This window comes from Chiloscyllium plagiosum, unplaced genomic scaffold (genome assembly GCF_037043375.1).
Source record: "Chiloscyllium plagiosum isolate Xiang-an unplaced genomic scaffold, Cpla_swu_hap1 HiC_scaffold_4, whole genome shotgun sequence".
In the NCBI taxonomy this organism is placed as follows: domain Eukaryota; kingdom Metazoa; phylum Chordata; class Chondrichthyes; order Orectolobiformes; family Hemiscylliidae; genus Chiloscyllium; species Chiloscyllium plagiosum.
Genome location: NW_028270142.1, coordinates 121,924,630 through 121,941,832, shown reverse-complemented (window position 1 = coordinate 121,941,832; position 17,203 = coordinate 121,924,630). Strand labels below are relative to the sequence as shown.

At 41.6% G+C, this 17,203-nt stretch overlaps 1 protein-coding gene across 1 annotated transcript in view; it reads right to left on the bottom strand.

The window, feature by feature from the left end:
• Positions 1–17,203, bottom strand: part of col9a1c (collagen, type IX, alpha 1c) — a 144,079-nt gene that overhangs the window by 54,081 nt on the left and 72,795 nt on the right. Inside the window, exons 14-21 of the mRNA XM_087985856.1 lie at positions 16,852–16,905; positions 15,844–15,897; positions 12,583–12,627; positions 11,059–11,115; positions 8,171–8,224; positions 6,551–6,604; positions 4,577–4,630; positions 937–990 (exon numbers count right to left, since the gene is read on the bottom strand). Coding sequence (XP_087841982.1) covers positions 937–990; positions 4,577–4,630; positions 6,551–6,604; positions 8,171–8,224; positions 11,059–11,115; positions 12,583–12,627; positions 15,844–15,897; positions 16,852–16,905 — 426 coding nt within the window. The remainder of the gene's footprint in view (positions 1–936; positions 991–4,576; positions 4,631–6,550; positions 6,605–8,170; positions 8,225–11,058; positions 11,116–12,582; positions 12,628–15,843; positions 15,898–16,851; positions 16,906–17,203) is intronic.

Genomic DNA, 17,203 nt, shown 5'->3' with positions numbered 1-17,203 from the left:
TGGATTCCAGTATCTGCTGGGTTTTTTTGTCTCTATACTGCTTTCCAAGACTGGCTGCATTTGTAAAAATGTTTCATTCACCAGTATGAAAAACAAATGTTGTTTCTGTTCATTATGCTACTTTTTACATCTTCCCAATTTATGTCCATGGCGGATATGTCTTTGAAGAGCACCTGAGTATTCAGCTTCCTCAGTGAGTGAAGGGAGAGTGAAAAGTCCTTTTCAGATAATCAAACCCACTCACTAAAATGTAATCTGAGATCAGTCATTGATGACTCTTCTTGGCTGTCAACTTGCCACTGGATATGAATGTTTTATTGCAATTTTATTCTATATTAAGACTTGAATCAACTCTAGGCTGACAATCAACGGGAGTATTGTTGTAAGAGATGGGTGAAAGAAGAAACTGAAATTGATCTCAGTGCCATATGTGTGCCTGTGCCAAGTTAGAATCTGCCTGTTCAAGGGCACATTATCACTGCAGGGGTAAGATCATGAGACCATATGGACAAAAAAAATCAGACATACACCCAAACACTTTGTCGGAAACCAGTGAATTGAGCAAAGGAGCCTTCTTTATAGCCTAGAAACACAGAAGCAGGAGACGGTAATCCAGGCTTCTTGAAACTGTTCTGCTCCTGTTCATTTTGATTATAGTTGATCAACAGTTTAATTTCATATACTCCACGCACTCAGCCATGTCAATAGATGCAAGCTATCTACTGTCTGATTTTGTGATTCAGTTAATGTTTGCACCAAGTTACTGGAAATATATTTGAGAAATCTTGGATGACTCAAGCAGGGTATGAATAATCATGTCGTCATCTGTATTCTCTTGTGGTCTTAGGTTCTTGCCTCTGTACAAGTTATGGAGAGACAAATTGAAATATGGATACATTTAAAACTTACACAAGTCTAAAATAATTCAATACTCACAGTAGGCCCTTGTGGTCCTGGAGGCCCTGGCAGGCCATTAAATCCTGGAACTCCCTAAATTAAACAAAAAACACTTCAATTTTTGACAGATGTACAGTCCTTCAAACATTGGAAGTTAACTCTTAGCCCAGACTATTATGGAATACATGACATCCCTGAGTTAGACAGCATTTCCCTGCTCTATTGCACCAGGTGCTGGGACCTCTACTTTTTGTCATTTACATAAATGATTTGGATGTGAGCATAAGAGGTACAGTTAGTAAATTTGCAGATGACACCAAAATTGGAGGTGTAGTGGACAGCGAAGAGGGTTACCTCAGATTACAACAGGATCTGGATCAGATGGGCCAATGGGCTGAGAAGTGGCAGATGGAGTTTAATTCAGATAAATGTGAGGTGCTGCATTTTGGGAAAGCAAATCTTAGCAGGACTTATACACTTAATGATAAGGTCCTAGGGAGTGTTGCTGAACAAAGAAACCTTGGAGTACAGGTTCATAGCTCCTTGAAAGTGGAGTTGCAGGTAGATAGGATAGTGAAGAAGGCATTTGGTATGCTTTCCTTTATTGGTCAGAGTATTGAGTACAGTAGTTGGGAGGTCATGTTGCGGCTGCACAGGACATTGGTTAGGCCACTGTTGGAATATTGTGTGAAATTCTGGTCTCCTTCCTATCGGAAAGATGTTGTGAAACTTGAAAGGGTTCAGAAAAGATTTACAAGGATGTTGCCAGGGTTGGAGGTTCTGAGCTACAGGGAGAGGCTGAACAGGCTGGGTCTGTTTTCCCTGGAGCGTCGGAGGCTGAGGGGTGACCTTATAGAGGTTTACAAAATTATGAGGGGCTTTGATAGTCTTTTCCCTGGGGTCGGGGAGTCCAGAACTAGAGGGTATAGGTTTAGGGTGAGAGGGGAAAGATATAAAAGAGACCTAAGGGGCAACTTTTTCATGCAGAGGGTGGTACGTGTATGGAATGAGCTGCCAGAAGATGTGGTGGAGGCTAGTACAATTGCAACATTTAAGAGGCATTTGGATGGGTTTATGAATAGGAAGGATTTGGAGGGATATGGGCGGGGTGCTGGCAGGTGGGACTAGATTGGGATATCTGGTCGGCATGGACAGGTTGGATCGAAAGGTCTCTGTGACTCTGAAGTTTATAAAGTTTAAAGTATGGTTCGTGAAAAAATTCTCAAAGTAGCCCTTACTGGTGTAGCTGAAAATCACTGAACTAAGACTGTAACAATCTGGATAAAAGTTATGGGATTAAAACAGTCAACAGTGTAAGCAATTCTAGCTGCAGATCATAACCAGATAAAATTTAAATGTTGCTAAAAAGCTACTCCATGAACATTAAGGCTTCACAATAAAACAATAGTAATGAGCAAAAAAGATTTTGAGTTCAAAAATTTGCTCTAATTAGATTTGGTCAGTTACTAGTTCTGGATAATTCAGCATTAACATATATACCTTTTGATCTGATGTCTATTGTACAGGTTTAACTTGGGTGTTGATAAATTGAGTCATGCAGTTTTTTTTAAGGTCATCAGGAAGATGTACAAGGATTACATTGTTCCCCATACTGGACAAGGGCAAACAAGTGGAATCCTGTACGTACACGAGAAGTGAACATCAATCTATTTGTTTCCATGAATTAGAGATACAATGCCTATTTTGGGACCGACTGCATAACTGGCTTGATCTCCTATAGCTTTCCATTAGAATTCTGAACTATGATCTCCCTGACCCCAGACTCTCCCTCTAACTTCAATCTTCCTCTCCTCGACTGCAATCAAAACCTTCTCTCTCTTTGCCCCAGGTTCTTAACCCCGATACTTAGATTGTAGAAATTTTCTGCCACCTTGCGATTCTGTAGCTGGACTTGTGATATCTCCCCCAGATCTCTCTCTCACACACACACACACACCTTACTCTGCTTCTGCCACCGATTCCATAACTCCTCCACTCTGCTGCCACAATGCGACACATTTACCTACGCCACACCATCCTCCCTCAATCTCCACCTCGCACCATCCACCTAAGCTTATGACTCAGTTTTGGGTGCTCAACTTTCCTGATTATATTACAGGAACTCCTCCTGCAGCCCCACTTCAATGGGAATGAGAGCTCAACTCCAATATCTTGGAGTACTTGGACCAAACTGTCTGTGCACAGCTAAGAGCTGAGCAAAATGATGAGTACAGCGATGCGAGTTTTTAAATTGCAAACCCATATATGCAAACCAAACCTATATTGAGATGAAACTTGATATCAATGCCACATTCCAATTTATTGCCAATAAGTTGTCTGAAGCACAGATGCCAGAGAAAGAGATGACATTTCCGTCATAGAATGACAATATTCACACAGTGATTATACAATGCCTGCTGGCTGACGTGTCAGTCAACGATCTAAGAATGCACACTTTGAATCTGTGACTTAGTCATAGAGAAAATCTTTTGAACACAATTCTCTCCAAAGATTAGATAAAACATTCTTTCAACGTACAAAGGATGTGCAATGATATTAGAAATGCAGATTTTTTAAAAATCAGAAACTTATTTAAGACACCATTAAGCTTTACACTTTAAATATAGAGGCTGAAGTCAAAAAGAATTAGTGATTAGTTTTCAGCTTTAAAAGTCTTTTGATTGAAGGTTGAGGACAGTAAGAGAATTCTACAGTTTTGAAAGATTAGGAAAGAATTACTTAAGCGTATGATTTAATAATGAATTAACAATGAATTATTTAAATGTGACCTTTGCTAGTTTTGATGTCTTTTATGTAGGTTACAGTGATTCTTCAGGTGAAGAGGCAAAGTCAGATTTTTTGTGGCAAAAGCTGGGTTGGCCTCAGAGCAGATTACTTATTCTAAAAAATAGCTAAAAAACATTGGAAGGGAAAGTTCTGTCAAAGAGAAAACAATTTTCGGGAGAGGTTTGCAGATGATAGCAATTTAATGACTGAGTGATCACTCATTTGGGAAGTAAGAGCAGCATGTGACCAATATATGGTACAAAAGTGTCATGGAAGGATTTAAGGACAAGGATGAAAATTCAGGAAATAAGTTAACTGGGACACAAGGATGTGGAAACATTTACATGAGTGGAGTTCAGTTATCGAGATTAGTATTCAATGGACGTTTCTGAAGGATGGGCACATGAAATAATGAGATCGTCCATGACCGCGATGGTCAGTGGAGATAATGACAAAAATGTCACAAACAGTGTAGAAGGCAGCACAGGGAGGGTAGAGAAACCTGAGAGGTGGAAAACAGCCGCAAACAAAAAAAAAATCTGAATAGAATACCCTCGTAACGAAATGAAACATTGGAGTGTTTCCATTGAGGTTAGGGTCTTCTATTTGAGGAAGCCCAGTATGGACTCCCTGCTTGAGAAAGACTGAAATGCTGAACCTTTACCTTGTTTTCTTTATTTTTCTAACTTACACCCTAGGTATCTTTGTATCTAAGATGACACCGGACATTGCAACTTTGTACACTTTTCACTGTACTCACGTATACCTGTACTTCAGTACATGTGACAAAAACCTGAAAACAAGATCACTGAGGGATGACTATGAAGTAATGAACAATTGTATTCTCAGGTCCTGGAGCGATTGTCATTGATAGAGATTCCAAGGCACTCACTTTGCTTCCTTTTTCACCAGATGCACCCGGAAAGCCTCTTGGTCCTCGGGAACCCTATAAGACATAATTAGATCTCAGCGATAAAAAAAAATCTGATTTTAGAAAAGGTCTGAAATTCTGGGTTGAGTTAAATATATTTATGCAAGATTTCCTTTCATTCCTCAAAAACCACAGATCGCGTGACAAATTCTGGGAAGAGGAATCATTTCAATGTTTGTAAAACTAAAAGAACTGCAGATGCTGGAAATCAGAAACAAAAAACAGAAATTGCTGGACAAACTCAGCAGGTCTGGCAGCATCTGTGGACAGAAACCAGAGTTAACATTTCAGGTCCAGTGCCCCTTCTTCAGAACAGTTCTGAAGACTTTTTCCAGCAACTTCTAGTTTTGATTTCAATATTTGTGTCAGGCGATATCAGTAATATCCAATAAGTACAGTATGGGTAACAATATGGACAAGAAGGTGCCTTTGCCCTCAGCAGCCATGAGATGTGCTGGACCTAGTATAGTGGCATACAGTGCCAAGGTGACATGGAGATTCCTCAACTTTCTGATCATGACAGGAATACTCTGCATAAATGCTTGCTTCTGCTTCCCTACAAGCTTGGATTTAAACTATCTGAAACTTACATAATCCATTATGATGTGTTGATGGTGGATGTGGTAAGTTAAGTTCAGTACTATCGAGCTCAGTTTGGAAATGTGTACAATGAGGGCTGAATCTGATGGTCATACTGGTGATCCCAGCCAGAAAACCAAGACCCTGCTGAATTCACTTCTGGAAGCCCTGATGTAATTGTTTGTCCATTAGGCAACTAGGAGAAAGTGAGGTCTGCAGATGCTGGAGATCAAAGTTGAAACTTTATTGCTGGAACAGCACAGCAGGTCAGGCAGCATCCAAGGAACAGGAGATTCGACGTTTCGGGCACAGGCCCTTCTTCAGATTCCTGAAGAAGGGCCTGTGCCCGAAACGTCGAATCTCCTGTTCCCTGGATGCTGCCTGACCTGCTGTGCTGTTCCAGCAATAAAGTTTCAACATTAGGCAACTAACCTTCCTGGTATCAGAGTTTCCAACCCCTTAAGGGGATAGATCCTGCCTCCAAGAGCTTCTGGTCCACTAGCTGACAATCTCATAGACCCAGCAGCACCACCAAGAACATTGATCACTGCTTGGACTGTAGCCAAGCTGCTCTGACAGCGATCGAGTATTTCCCAGAATGGGAGGTCAAGGTATGGGGTTTGTCAGGCCTCAGCCAGATTGTGGAGCTAATTTCCACCCTGACAATGTGTGCCAAGATTTTCCACTTATTTAAAAAAAAAACTTAGTGAATAATTGAGAGGAACAAGTCAAGATTTCCTTCAAATTCACACATACGTTCCTGCCATGGTTTCAGATCCTAATTTAACAAGCTCTAAGTTCTCCTTTTAGATACAGGCACTCTCCTCTCCCTCAAGATGATCTCATTTATCATGCTGAACTGTTGTCTTGAACTGGCTATTTTATTGATCATTCAGAAATAAATTCAGAAGAAGTCTGGGTATACTGTAACGAACAAGTGACTCACCTTATGAAGGTATTACATGTGAACAGTTGCATTGGGGTTTTAAAACAGTACTTTCATTGTTTTAAAGTGGATTGAAAAGAAGTCTAACTTGTACCCTGTCCTATGCAATATGATTCAAAATTGGTGTTCAAAATATGTAAGCCTAGAAATAATTGTGGAGGTGTTTTTCTACAAATGTTTATTGCACCTGTATTAAATTCCTCTTGTCACTACTTAGCAGCATATTAACCCATTTAAAGTCATCCTTTTTACCACTGTTGAAAAGTTAAACATGTACAGAATTATCATAGATGATAGTTTTGAGGTTTTGGTGTTTCCAAAAATGATTAGGATATAAATTGTCTCTCAAGAAATCATTTCTCAAGATGTATTCTAGAAGATTATTAAATTTAATTACATCAAATACATACCTCAGGTCCAGGAGCACCTCCAATACCTTGTTGCCCAGGAAAACCACGATTTCCCTGTGTGAGGAAACAACAGCATAAATTAAGAACATAAGGAATGGGAGGAAAGGGTAAACCATATAACTCCTCAGGCTTCCTCTGCCTTTTGATATGAGCATGGCTAATCATTAACCTCATTCTCCAGTCCTCTCCCAAAATGCATTGATTCACCTTACAAACCTAAAATGTATCCATTTCCAACTTAAACGTATTCAATAGTGGAGCATCTTTGGGTACAGAATTGGAATAAAGTCACAATTATCGGCATGAAGAAATTCCTCCTCATCTCAATCATAAATGGTCAACCCCCTACTTGGAAATGTAACCTCAGCCAGGGGAATCAGATCTGACTTTGTGGTATTTAATGTTGACACTGGGCACCTGGCAAGGTCATTGGCCTGGGAATGAATATGGGTTGGTTCAATGGATGGGGAGAGTAAGGGAGGACAGGAAACTCTGAGAAGAGTGAACTAGAGTCTATTCACCTAATTAAAAAGTAGGGACTTAGATTTGAGCTCTGTTGTTCTATTTTTTCTCAGATTAATGAACTTTGAATGTCACTCTGGCAAAGCAAGTGACTTTCTGCAATTCTTCAAGCATATTGTCTTTCTAAAAAGTAATAAAGTGATAACAGAAATTAAGTAATCAAATTGGGCTTGGGTTCAAAGCAACAGAGAAAAATGTTTGATAAATAGGAACACAAGAACAGGAGTAGACCATTCAGCCCTTCAAATCTAGGCTATCACTCTAGATCATGACTGGGTGTCATCTAAGTTTAATACTTTACTCCCATATTCTTTGATATCATTCTTACTAGAAAGCTATCAATCTTTTTGTTGAACCTACTTATGGATAAATTACTGAAGGAGGGAATCCCAAAGATTCACCTCTCTCTTATTGGAGCTCCTTCTCATCTCAGTTTTAAATGGTTTGCCTTTTTATTCTCAAATTGTTCCTCTTGTTCTGGGATCCCACAGACAGGAGGAACATTCTTTCTTCCTGAACGGCCTAACCCTTTAAGAATTTTTCCAAGTTTCTATGAGATCACCTTTCAGTTTTCTAAACTCCAGTGAGTTCAGCCTCGGCACCTCAATCTCTCCTCACAGGACAGTCCCACCATCCTATTAAATGGTCTGGTAATCCTGCATGATGCCCCTTCTCAATTGCACACAATACTCCAGGTTTGGTCCACCAACGTTGTATACAATTGAAACAAGGTTTTATTACCACTGTACTGAAAAGAATCTTAAATTGTCACCTTTTAATCTGTCCAATAAAGGTGGGCTTGGGTAGGGGAGGGGGGTTGCTGGTGGAAGGGATGTGGATAGAGGGATAATTCCAGACAGCAGTAAGGATTTGTCTATCTTTTTTATCCACCTTTTGTCCTCTTTTTCTCATCTGATGTATAAAGTACCAGAATCACAGAATCATTACAGTGCAGAAGGTAGACATTTGGTTCATTGTGCCTGCACTGGCTCTATTAACGTTAAGAGTATTATATTTGCATAGTTGAGCTTTTTTGTATTTTAGCTCAAACTTAGACAAATGTGCAAACTACTCAGAAATGTGGCGTTGTTCACATACCTTTGGACCCTCTTTCCCAGCCTCTCCAGATGCACCTTTTTGACCTTTGTGGCCCTGAAAGCAGATGGGTAATTAGTTTAAGAATCAGTATTTCTGAGCAGTTGCAAGATGCATTCAGCTGAGAAACCAAAATCTAGCCTCACTGAATGGTGGAAGATAGGGTTGATCCCCGTCTGTCTGGACTCTCAAAGTCATTCGTACTCATGAGACAGCAGAAACCAGGCAGTACTTCACAAAACAGGGGGGACAATTGATATTGTTTGCTTGCCACTGTGATGAGCTGCAAAGTGAAGACTGGCTGAAAAGTGACAGTCATCGAGGCTTGGACCATGATGGTAATCCATGCACAGAAGGGTCCAGCAACACACACAGATGGGTGGGAGAGCAGATACTTTGGGTAAGGGGATTTGACTTTCCAAACCCCCACATCACAGAGTGAAAACCCATTTCTGTCATTAGAAAAGTAAAATCAAAATTTGTCTACACAACAAGAAGGCAAGTCTGGCCTTTAACAGACAGTATTCTTGCTTCTGAGTCTGTAGTTTTAAGCTTCTATCATCACTCTAAAAAGTAAAGACATAATTTTAGTTGTAACTTCAGTGTGGAATTAAGACAGTGTTCCGTTCTTAGGTGATTATCTTTGGATGTCAATTAAACTAAAGCCCATTCTGTAGACTTTCTCCCACCCACAGCTTCCAACCTCATAGTCCAGGAACCCCGCACTGCCCGGTTCTACCTCCTTCCCAAGATCCACAAGCCTGACCACCCTGGCCGACCCATTGTCTCAGCATGCTCCTGCCCCACTGAACTCATCTCTACCTACCTCGACACTGTCCTATCCCCCCTAGTCCAGGAACTCCCCACATACGTTCGAGACACCACCCACGCCCTCCACCTCCTCCAAGACTTCCGTTTCCCCGGCCCCCAACGCCTCATCTTCACCATGGATATCCAATCCCTCTACACCTCCATCCGCCATGACCAGGGCCTCCAAGCCCTCCGTTTTTTCCTCTCCAGACGTTCCCAACAGTACCCCTCCACCGACACTCTCATTCGTTTGGCCGAACTGGTCCTCACCCTTAACAATTTCTCCTTTGAATCCTCCCACTTCCTCCAGACCAAAGGGGTAGCCATGGGCACACGTATGGGCCCCAGCTATGCCTGTCTCTTTGTTGGCTACGTAGAGCAGTTGATCTTCCATAATTACACCGGCACCACTCCCCACCTCTTCCTCCGCTACATTGATGACTGCATTGGCGCCACCTCGTGCTCCCGCGAGGAGGTTGAGCAATTCATCAACTTCACCAACACATTCCACCCTGACCTTAAATTTACCTGGACCATCTCTGACACCTCCCTCCCCTTCCTGGACCTCTCCATCTCCATCAGTGACGACCGACTTGACACTGACATCTTCTACAAACCCACCGACTCCCACAGCTACCTGGATTACACCTCTTCCCACCCTACCTCTTGCAAAAATGCCATCCCGTATTCCCAATTCCTCCGCCTCCGCCGTATCTGCTCCCAGGAGGAGCGGTTCCACCATAGAACACACCAGATGGCCTCCTTCTTTAGAGACCGCAATTTCCCTTCCCACGTGGTTAAAGATGCCCTCCAACGCATCTCATCCACATCCCGCACCTCCGCCCTCAGACCCAACCCCTCCAACCGCAACAAGGACAGAACGCCCCTGGTGCTCACCTTCCACCCTACCAACCTTCGCATAAACCAAATCATCCGCCGACATTTCCGCCACCTCCAAACAGACCCCACCACCAGGGATATATTTCCCTCCCCACCCCTCTCCGCCTTCCGCAAAGACCGTTCCCTCCGTGACTACCTGGTCAGGTTCACGCCCCCCTACGACCCACCCTCCCATCCTGGCACTTTCCCCTGCCACCGCAGGAACTGTAAAACCTGCGCCCACACCTCCTCCCTCACCTCTATCCAAGGCCCCAAAGGAGCTTTCCACATCCATCAAAGTTTTACCTGCACATCCACTAATATCATCTATTGTATCCGTTGCTCCCGATGCGGTCTCCTCTACATTGGGGAGACTGGGCGCCTCCTAGCAGAGCGCTTTAGGGAACATCTCCGAGACACCCGCACCAATCAACCAAATCGCCCAGTGGCTCAACATTTCAACTCCCCCTCCCACTCTGCCGAGGATATGGAGGTGCTGGGCCTCCTCCACCGCCGCTCCCTCACCACCAGACGCCTGGAGGAAGAACGCCTCATCTTCCGCCTCGGAACACTTCAACCCCAGGGCATCAATGTGGATTTCAACAGTTTCCTCATTTCCCCTTCCCCCACCTCATCCTAGCTTCTAACCTCCAGCAACTCGATCCCCTGACCTGTCCGGTTTTGTCCGACCTGCCCAGCTCCTTTTCCACCTATCCACTCCACCCTCTGCTCCCTGACCTATCACCTTCATCTCCTTCCCCACTGACCTATTGTACTCTATGCCACTCTCTCCCCACCCCCACCCTCCTCTAGCTTATCTCTCCACGCTTCAGGCTCTCTGCCTTTATTCCTGATGAAGGGCTTTTGCCCGAAACATCGATTTTGCCTGTCTTCGGATGCTGCCTGAATTGCTGTGCTCTTCCAGCACCACTGATCCAGAAAGTATTAAGGATTTCAGGGCACTACTCAATGGAGAGCAATGAATCTTCCTGTACTCTACGCAATATGCCTCAGGCAGCTGACAGAACCATCCCATCAGAAGATTAAACTGTTGGAGAAGAGTTTATAAGAGGATAGCTCCTTCATGGGCTATGGACCAATTCGTGGAATCTTTCTTTATCATGTTTTCCTATGTTGTAAACTGCAGATCAAAAGTCCTCAATCATTGTGTTTGTACACATTACAGTAACATTGTTGTTTACCTTAAATCCTAGCAGCCCAGGTGGCCCAGGAGGGCCTGCAGGACAAGACATTGTACACTGTAAAACAGAACAAAGATTCTCCTAGTTATTAATATCAAAATAAAAGGTTTCAAAATCAAAAATTGTTGTTCAAGTAATTAACTTATATCCCACAGCTAGGAGGTACACGAGTTAAATTCCTTTGTGTCATGCAACACTTCAGTAGATAATTAGGTGTGAACATCATCCATTCCTCATCCACGCGAAGACAGAGTGACCAAACAGACCGGTAGATTAATATACTGGTTGGCAGAGACTGATCCACTGGCAAGCAGTGTGATTCACCAACAAATAGCTTGATTCAAATGACAAATAATGATCGAACTGAGAGATAAATTGACATTTATGTCATCTCCTGTAACATAAGAATGAGATTTGACTCACAAAGGACTAAGAATTCAATGGACTTTTATCACAGAAACTGCTATCTATATATGTAATATTACAATCACAGGCCATTTACAGGTCTAGCTCAAATTAAGCAATTTGGATGCACTGGTGCTGAATTTAAGGAAACCAAATATGAGAACAATCAATCACTGCACATAGGTAAGCTGCACCAGGTTGGAAAATAAATCTAGTTTATGTCTATAATGCCAGTTTTGTCAAACAGGAGCTTTGCATAATTAAACTGGCAGTATGCTTTGACTGTTGATGTTAGTTTAAAATCTGTAAGCAGCTTTTGGGTTCAGATTTTAGTTTTCATGGGTCATGTCATACAGAAGAATTCAATGCACTTAAATGGCAGAGGCTGGCACCTACAGAAGTACACTACAATCACAGGCATGAATGTATCAAGGCTCAAGAGAAACTATTTGACTTATTGCAGCACGCTCTTCTCAGAATGTCATATTCAATATGAACAGAGCTCAGTAAAATGCAAACTGCAAGCTTTATACCATGCTGTGATATGTGATGAGCATGTCTCTTGAAGGTATATCACATATCAGCTGTGAGACAATGCAACACTGGCATCTACTGATTTACTTTGGCCATTTTCATTTTAAAAGTCATCTCTATCTTGACCATGTCTGATCTAATGAATGATCTTCCCAGGAATGTTGACCAGTTTTGCTCCTCCAAATGGTCCCTGATTTGCCATCTTTCATTCCTTCATTTGATTTCAAACTTCTCTTTGGCCAGGCTTTACATGTGAAAATTCATCATCGTGGGGAAGATCACCAAACTCAGATATTATAAATGCACATTTGTATTCATGTAGAGGTAATGTGATGCGTACGCAACCATAAGATTTGGGAACTAAAGAGAAATCATTATCAGGAGGAAAGAATCTAGCGTACAGAACAGGAAGGAGAGAACTTGATGTAGGTTCAAAATGACTCAAAATGAGGGCCTGAATTGAGTAGATGCTCATGAATAAGAATGGAAACCAATATTGGATTTGGATCCCTGAAGGCTCAAGGTAACTGGCACACTGAAAGTTATTTGCATAGATTGCTGTATTTGAATAAGCTGCAAACTTACCACAACATCTCCACTTCCATCTGTCCCTGGTGTACCAGGTGGGCCCTTTAGCAAAGGAAACAAGCAGCATTTAGCAACTTGCATGATAAATTCTTTTAAAAGGTTAAAACAGAATTATTTTCTGCAATTTTATTTCCATTGCGAATTGGATCCACGAGTGTTTTACATCTTACTCAATTGGGTTTTATGAAAGCAATGAGACAGCAGTGAAATTACATGAGGGATGGGGAATTGAAGAAGTTATTTAATTTTGGGAGCAGTACAACTGGGATCCCATTCACACAAAACACATATGTGTTTCAGTCACTCAGAAAATTAGATTTCCATTTCAAGGCCTTCTAAATTGAGAAACAAACAGAAAACAAAAGGCTCAGAAGAAAGGTGAAAACACAGTTTAAGAAAAGCAAAGGGAAATCGTGCAAAGAGACAGGCAGCTAACATAAAAGAGAATCCAAAAGTCTTTCACAGGTTGTTCACAAGATGTAAGCACTTGGAAGGGTTTAGAGGAATGCAGAGTACTGGGCTAATGGTAAGATTCTTAGTAGTGTACATGAGCAGAGAGATCTTGGTGTCCAGGTACATAGATCCTTGCAAGTTGCCATCCAGGTTGATAGGGTTGTTAAGAAGGCATATGGTGCGTTAGCTTTTATTGGTAGATGGATTGAGTTTCAAAACCACAAGCTCGTGCTGCAGCTGTACAAAACTCTGGTGTAGCTGCACTTGGAGTATTGCGAAGAGTTCTGGTCACTGCATCATAGGAAGGATGTGGAAGCTTTGGAAAAGGTTTAGAGGAGATTTACTAGGATGTTGCCTGGTTTGGATGGAAGGTCTTACGAGGAAAGGCTGAAGGACTTGAGGCTGTTTTCATTAGCGAGACGAAGGTTGAGAGGTGACTGAATTGAGATGTATAAGATAATCAGAGGGTTAGGTAGGTTGGACAGTAAGAGCCTTTTTCCTCAAATGGTGATGGCTAGCATGAGGGGACATAGCTTTCATTTGAGGGGTGATAGATATAGGACAGATGTCAGAGGTTTCTTTACTCAGAGAGTAGTAGGGACATGGTCCACACTGCCTGTAACAGTAGTAGGCACGCCAACTTTAAGGGCATTTAAATGATCATTGGATTAGGCATACGGACGAGAATGGAATAGTGTAGGTTCGATGGGTTTCAGATTAGTTTCACAGGTCGGTGCAACATCGAAGGCTGAAGGGCCTGTACTACACTGTAATGTTCTATGTTCTATTACTGGCTGAGTCAACAATCTGTTCTGAAGAAGCGTCATCTGTCCCAAAGCTTAACTCTGTTTTCTCTCCATAGATGCTGCCAGATATGCTGAGTTTTCCCAACAATTTCTGTTTTTGTTAATGATTTCCAGCATTTGCAGTTCTTTGTTTTCTTCTATTGCCCATCCCTAATTGTCCTGAAGAAGGTGGATTGCCTTCCTGAACTGCTGCAGTCCTTGGTGCTGGCTGCAGGAGAGAGTTCCTGGGAATTTGATGTGAACATGGAAGCAAGGGGCATGACTTCGATATTAAATGAGTAGTCTTTATCAGGGAAGCAGATGCTACCCATGATGACAAAGGAGGACATTTACTCACTAATAGAATTCAAAATTGACGAGGAGGAATGATTAGTTAACCTGTCAGTACATAAAGCAATCACTGAGACACGATATGATGCACCCACGAATGTTGAAGCAAATAAGAATCAAAGAGGAAATTGTGTAAACACTGCCATTATTTTTCAGTCATCATTAAACTCAGAAATGGTGCCAGAATACTGTAGAGTCCAAACATTACACCATCGTTGGAAATTTCTTAATAATGATCTTAATAAGTATAAGATCAGATTTTACAGATCAGTCAGTTTAACTTCAATTTTATGGACATTTACAGCAACAATTATTTAGGATAGATTTAAGAATAACATGGACAAATGGTGGGTGAATCAAGGAGAGGGTGATGTGGATTTCTTAAGAGAAAGTCGTGGTTAGTTACTTTGCTGTAGTTTTTTGAAGAGGTAACAGAAAGGGTTGATGAGGGTGAGGCTGCAGATGTGGTGTAGCTGGATTTCCACAAATAAGACTAAGGACAGTATCAACATAGATCCAAAATTAGCTGAATGATCAGAAAAAAAGGAGAGAAAAATGGTTAAAGGATATCTTTCAAGCTGGAGGAATATTTGTAGTGGATTTCCTCAGAGGTCGATATTGAGATGTTTGCATTTCCTGATATATGTAAATATGATGGTGTGCAAGAGACAATGTCAACGTTTGCAGAGGAATACAAAATTTGGAATTAATGTAAACCATGAGGGTAGTGGAGAACTTCAAAAGGATATTGACAAATTGGTTGAATGGCTAGCTAGGTAGCAAATGGAGTTCACAGTGGAGGCATTTGAGGTAATACATTTTCGTACATAGAACAAAGCACAAGATAAAGGGTACTACTTTAAAGGCTGTGCAGGATCAGAGAGACCTGGGTGTACATGTGCATAAGACATTAAAGATGGTGGGACAGAGAAATAAAGGATATATTCTCCTTTATTAATAGGAGCAAAGGGGTCATGCTATACTTGCATAACACTCTCGTCAGACTTATGCACAGTTCTGTATGCAAAACTTCAGAATATATGTGAACACACTGCGGACAGTGCAGAAGTGAAGAGGTTTTCAAAACTTAACAGGAGGTTTCCAGGGACAAGACACTTCCATTATGAACGGGATTGGAGACAGAGATTTTTCTTCCGAGAAAAGAGAAGGTTAAGAAGAAATTTGACAGAAGATTTCAAAATCGTGAGGGATCTGGACAGAAAAAAATACAGAGAAACTGTTCCCATTCTGGAAAACAATTGAGAACTAAGGACACAAATTTAAATTCAAAGTAATTTGCAAAAGTAACAACTACAATGTGAGAAAAAATATTTTCATAGAGTCAGTAGTTAGGGTTTGGAATGCACTGTCTGAAAGTGGGGTTAGAGGCGGATTCCTTCAAGACTTTCAACAGGGTCTTAGTTGTTTTATTTGAATAGAAATACTGTGAGGGGTGAGTTGGAAAAGGAACAGAATGGCACCAAATCACAATGCTCATTCCAAGAGTTGGTATTGTCATAATGAACTGAATGATTTCCTTCCGCCCCACAGAAGTTTTGTAATTGAGTGAAATGGAACTACCACAGAATCATCAATAGATATGTCCCAGGTAACCTAGCAATAGAAATACCAAAAGAAATAAACAAGAAAATGATAATACTGAACTTACCTGTAGACCTGGAAGTCCAGGTGTGCCTGATGCTCCTTTTGGTCCAGGGTCACCCTAACATTGAAAAGAAAAATAACAGCTCTGATTTTTTAACCTCACAATCAATGGGAAAATATTCCTTCTAGAGTTTAGCAGTACTGGATGTGTTCAAGCAACTGTATTCTGGTAAATGTCAATGCCATATGGCTGCTGTCCAAATTGCATTGACTGATGTGTAGCTCCTCTTGAGTGGTACTTAATAGATGATCAACAAAGGTCAATCTAGAGAGTGCAAGGAATGCGAATGTGAAAAAAAATCCATAATAAAATCCAGCTGATGACTTAATATATTAAAAAAGGAAAGGAAAAGTGTTACAATTATAAAGTCACTTTTATGACCTCAGGATGTCTCACATAGAGTTCGACACCCAATGAAATAGTTCTGAAGTGTAGTTGGTCTGGTGTCTAACATCCATAAATAATGTAAATATACAAACATGAGTTGAAAGGGTTCAGAAAAGATTTGCAAGGGTGTTGTTGCCAGGGTTGGAGGATTTGAGCTACAGGGAGAGACTGAATAGGCTGGGGCTGTTTTACCTGGAGTGTCAGAGGCTGAGAGGTGATCTTACAGAGGTTTATAAAATCATGAGGGGCATGGATAGGATAAACAGACAAAGTATTTTCTTGGGATGGGGGAGTCCAGAACTAGAGGGCATAGGGTTAGGGTGAGAGGGGAAAGATATAAAAGGGACCTAAGGGACAACGTTTTCATGCAGAGGGTGGTATGTGTATGGAATGAGCTGCCGGAGGAAATGGTGGGGACTGGTACAATTACAGCATTTAAAAAGCATTTTGATGGGTATCTGAATAGGAAGGATTTAAAGGGATATGGGCCAAGTGCTGGCAAATGGGACTACATTAGGTTAGGATACCTGGTCGGCATAGATGAGTTGGACGGAAGGGTCAGTTTCTGTGCTGTACATCTCTGTGACTCTATTAATTATGAATTGATCAAAATGATCAGCTTACAGGCTTTCCTGGAAGGCCAGGCTCTCCAGTCAGTCCAATCTCACCAGGTGGTCCCTGAAAAACAAAGACATTGCAGTCAATCAGACACATTTAATGTTCCTTTCAGATCAACGAGGTGTTACTTTCCAAAAAGTGTGAACAGTAATGATCAGTTGACAATCTTTTCCTGATTCCAAAATAGATACGTTGGGGTCTGTCACTCGCCAGGTGGACAGCCTGTGAGAGGCCTTCAGTGCCTCATTTAGGGAAGGCCCACCACCTTAATTGCAAGCCATAACTGGCCAGCAATAGGATCAAGCACCCAAATTGCCAGCTTCTGGATAAACAGTGACTGGCAGCCCTTCATTGCAGG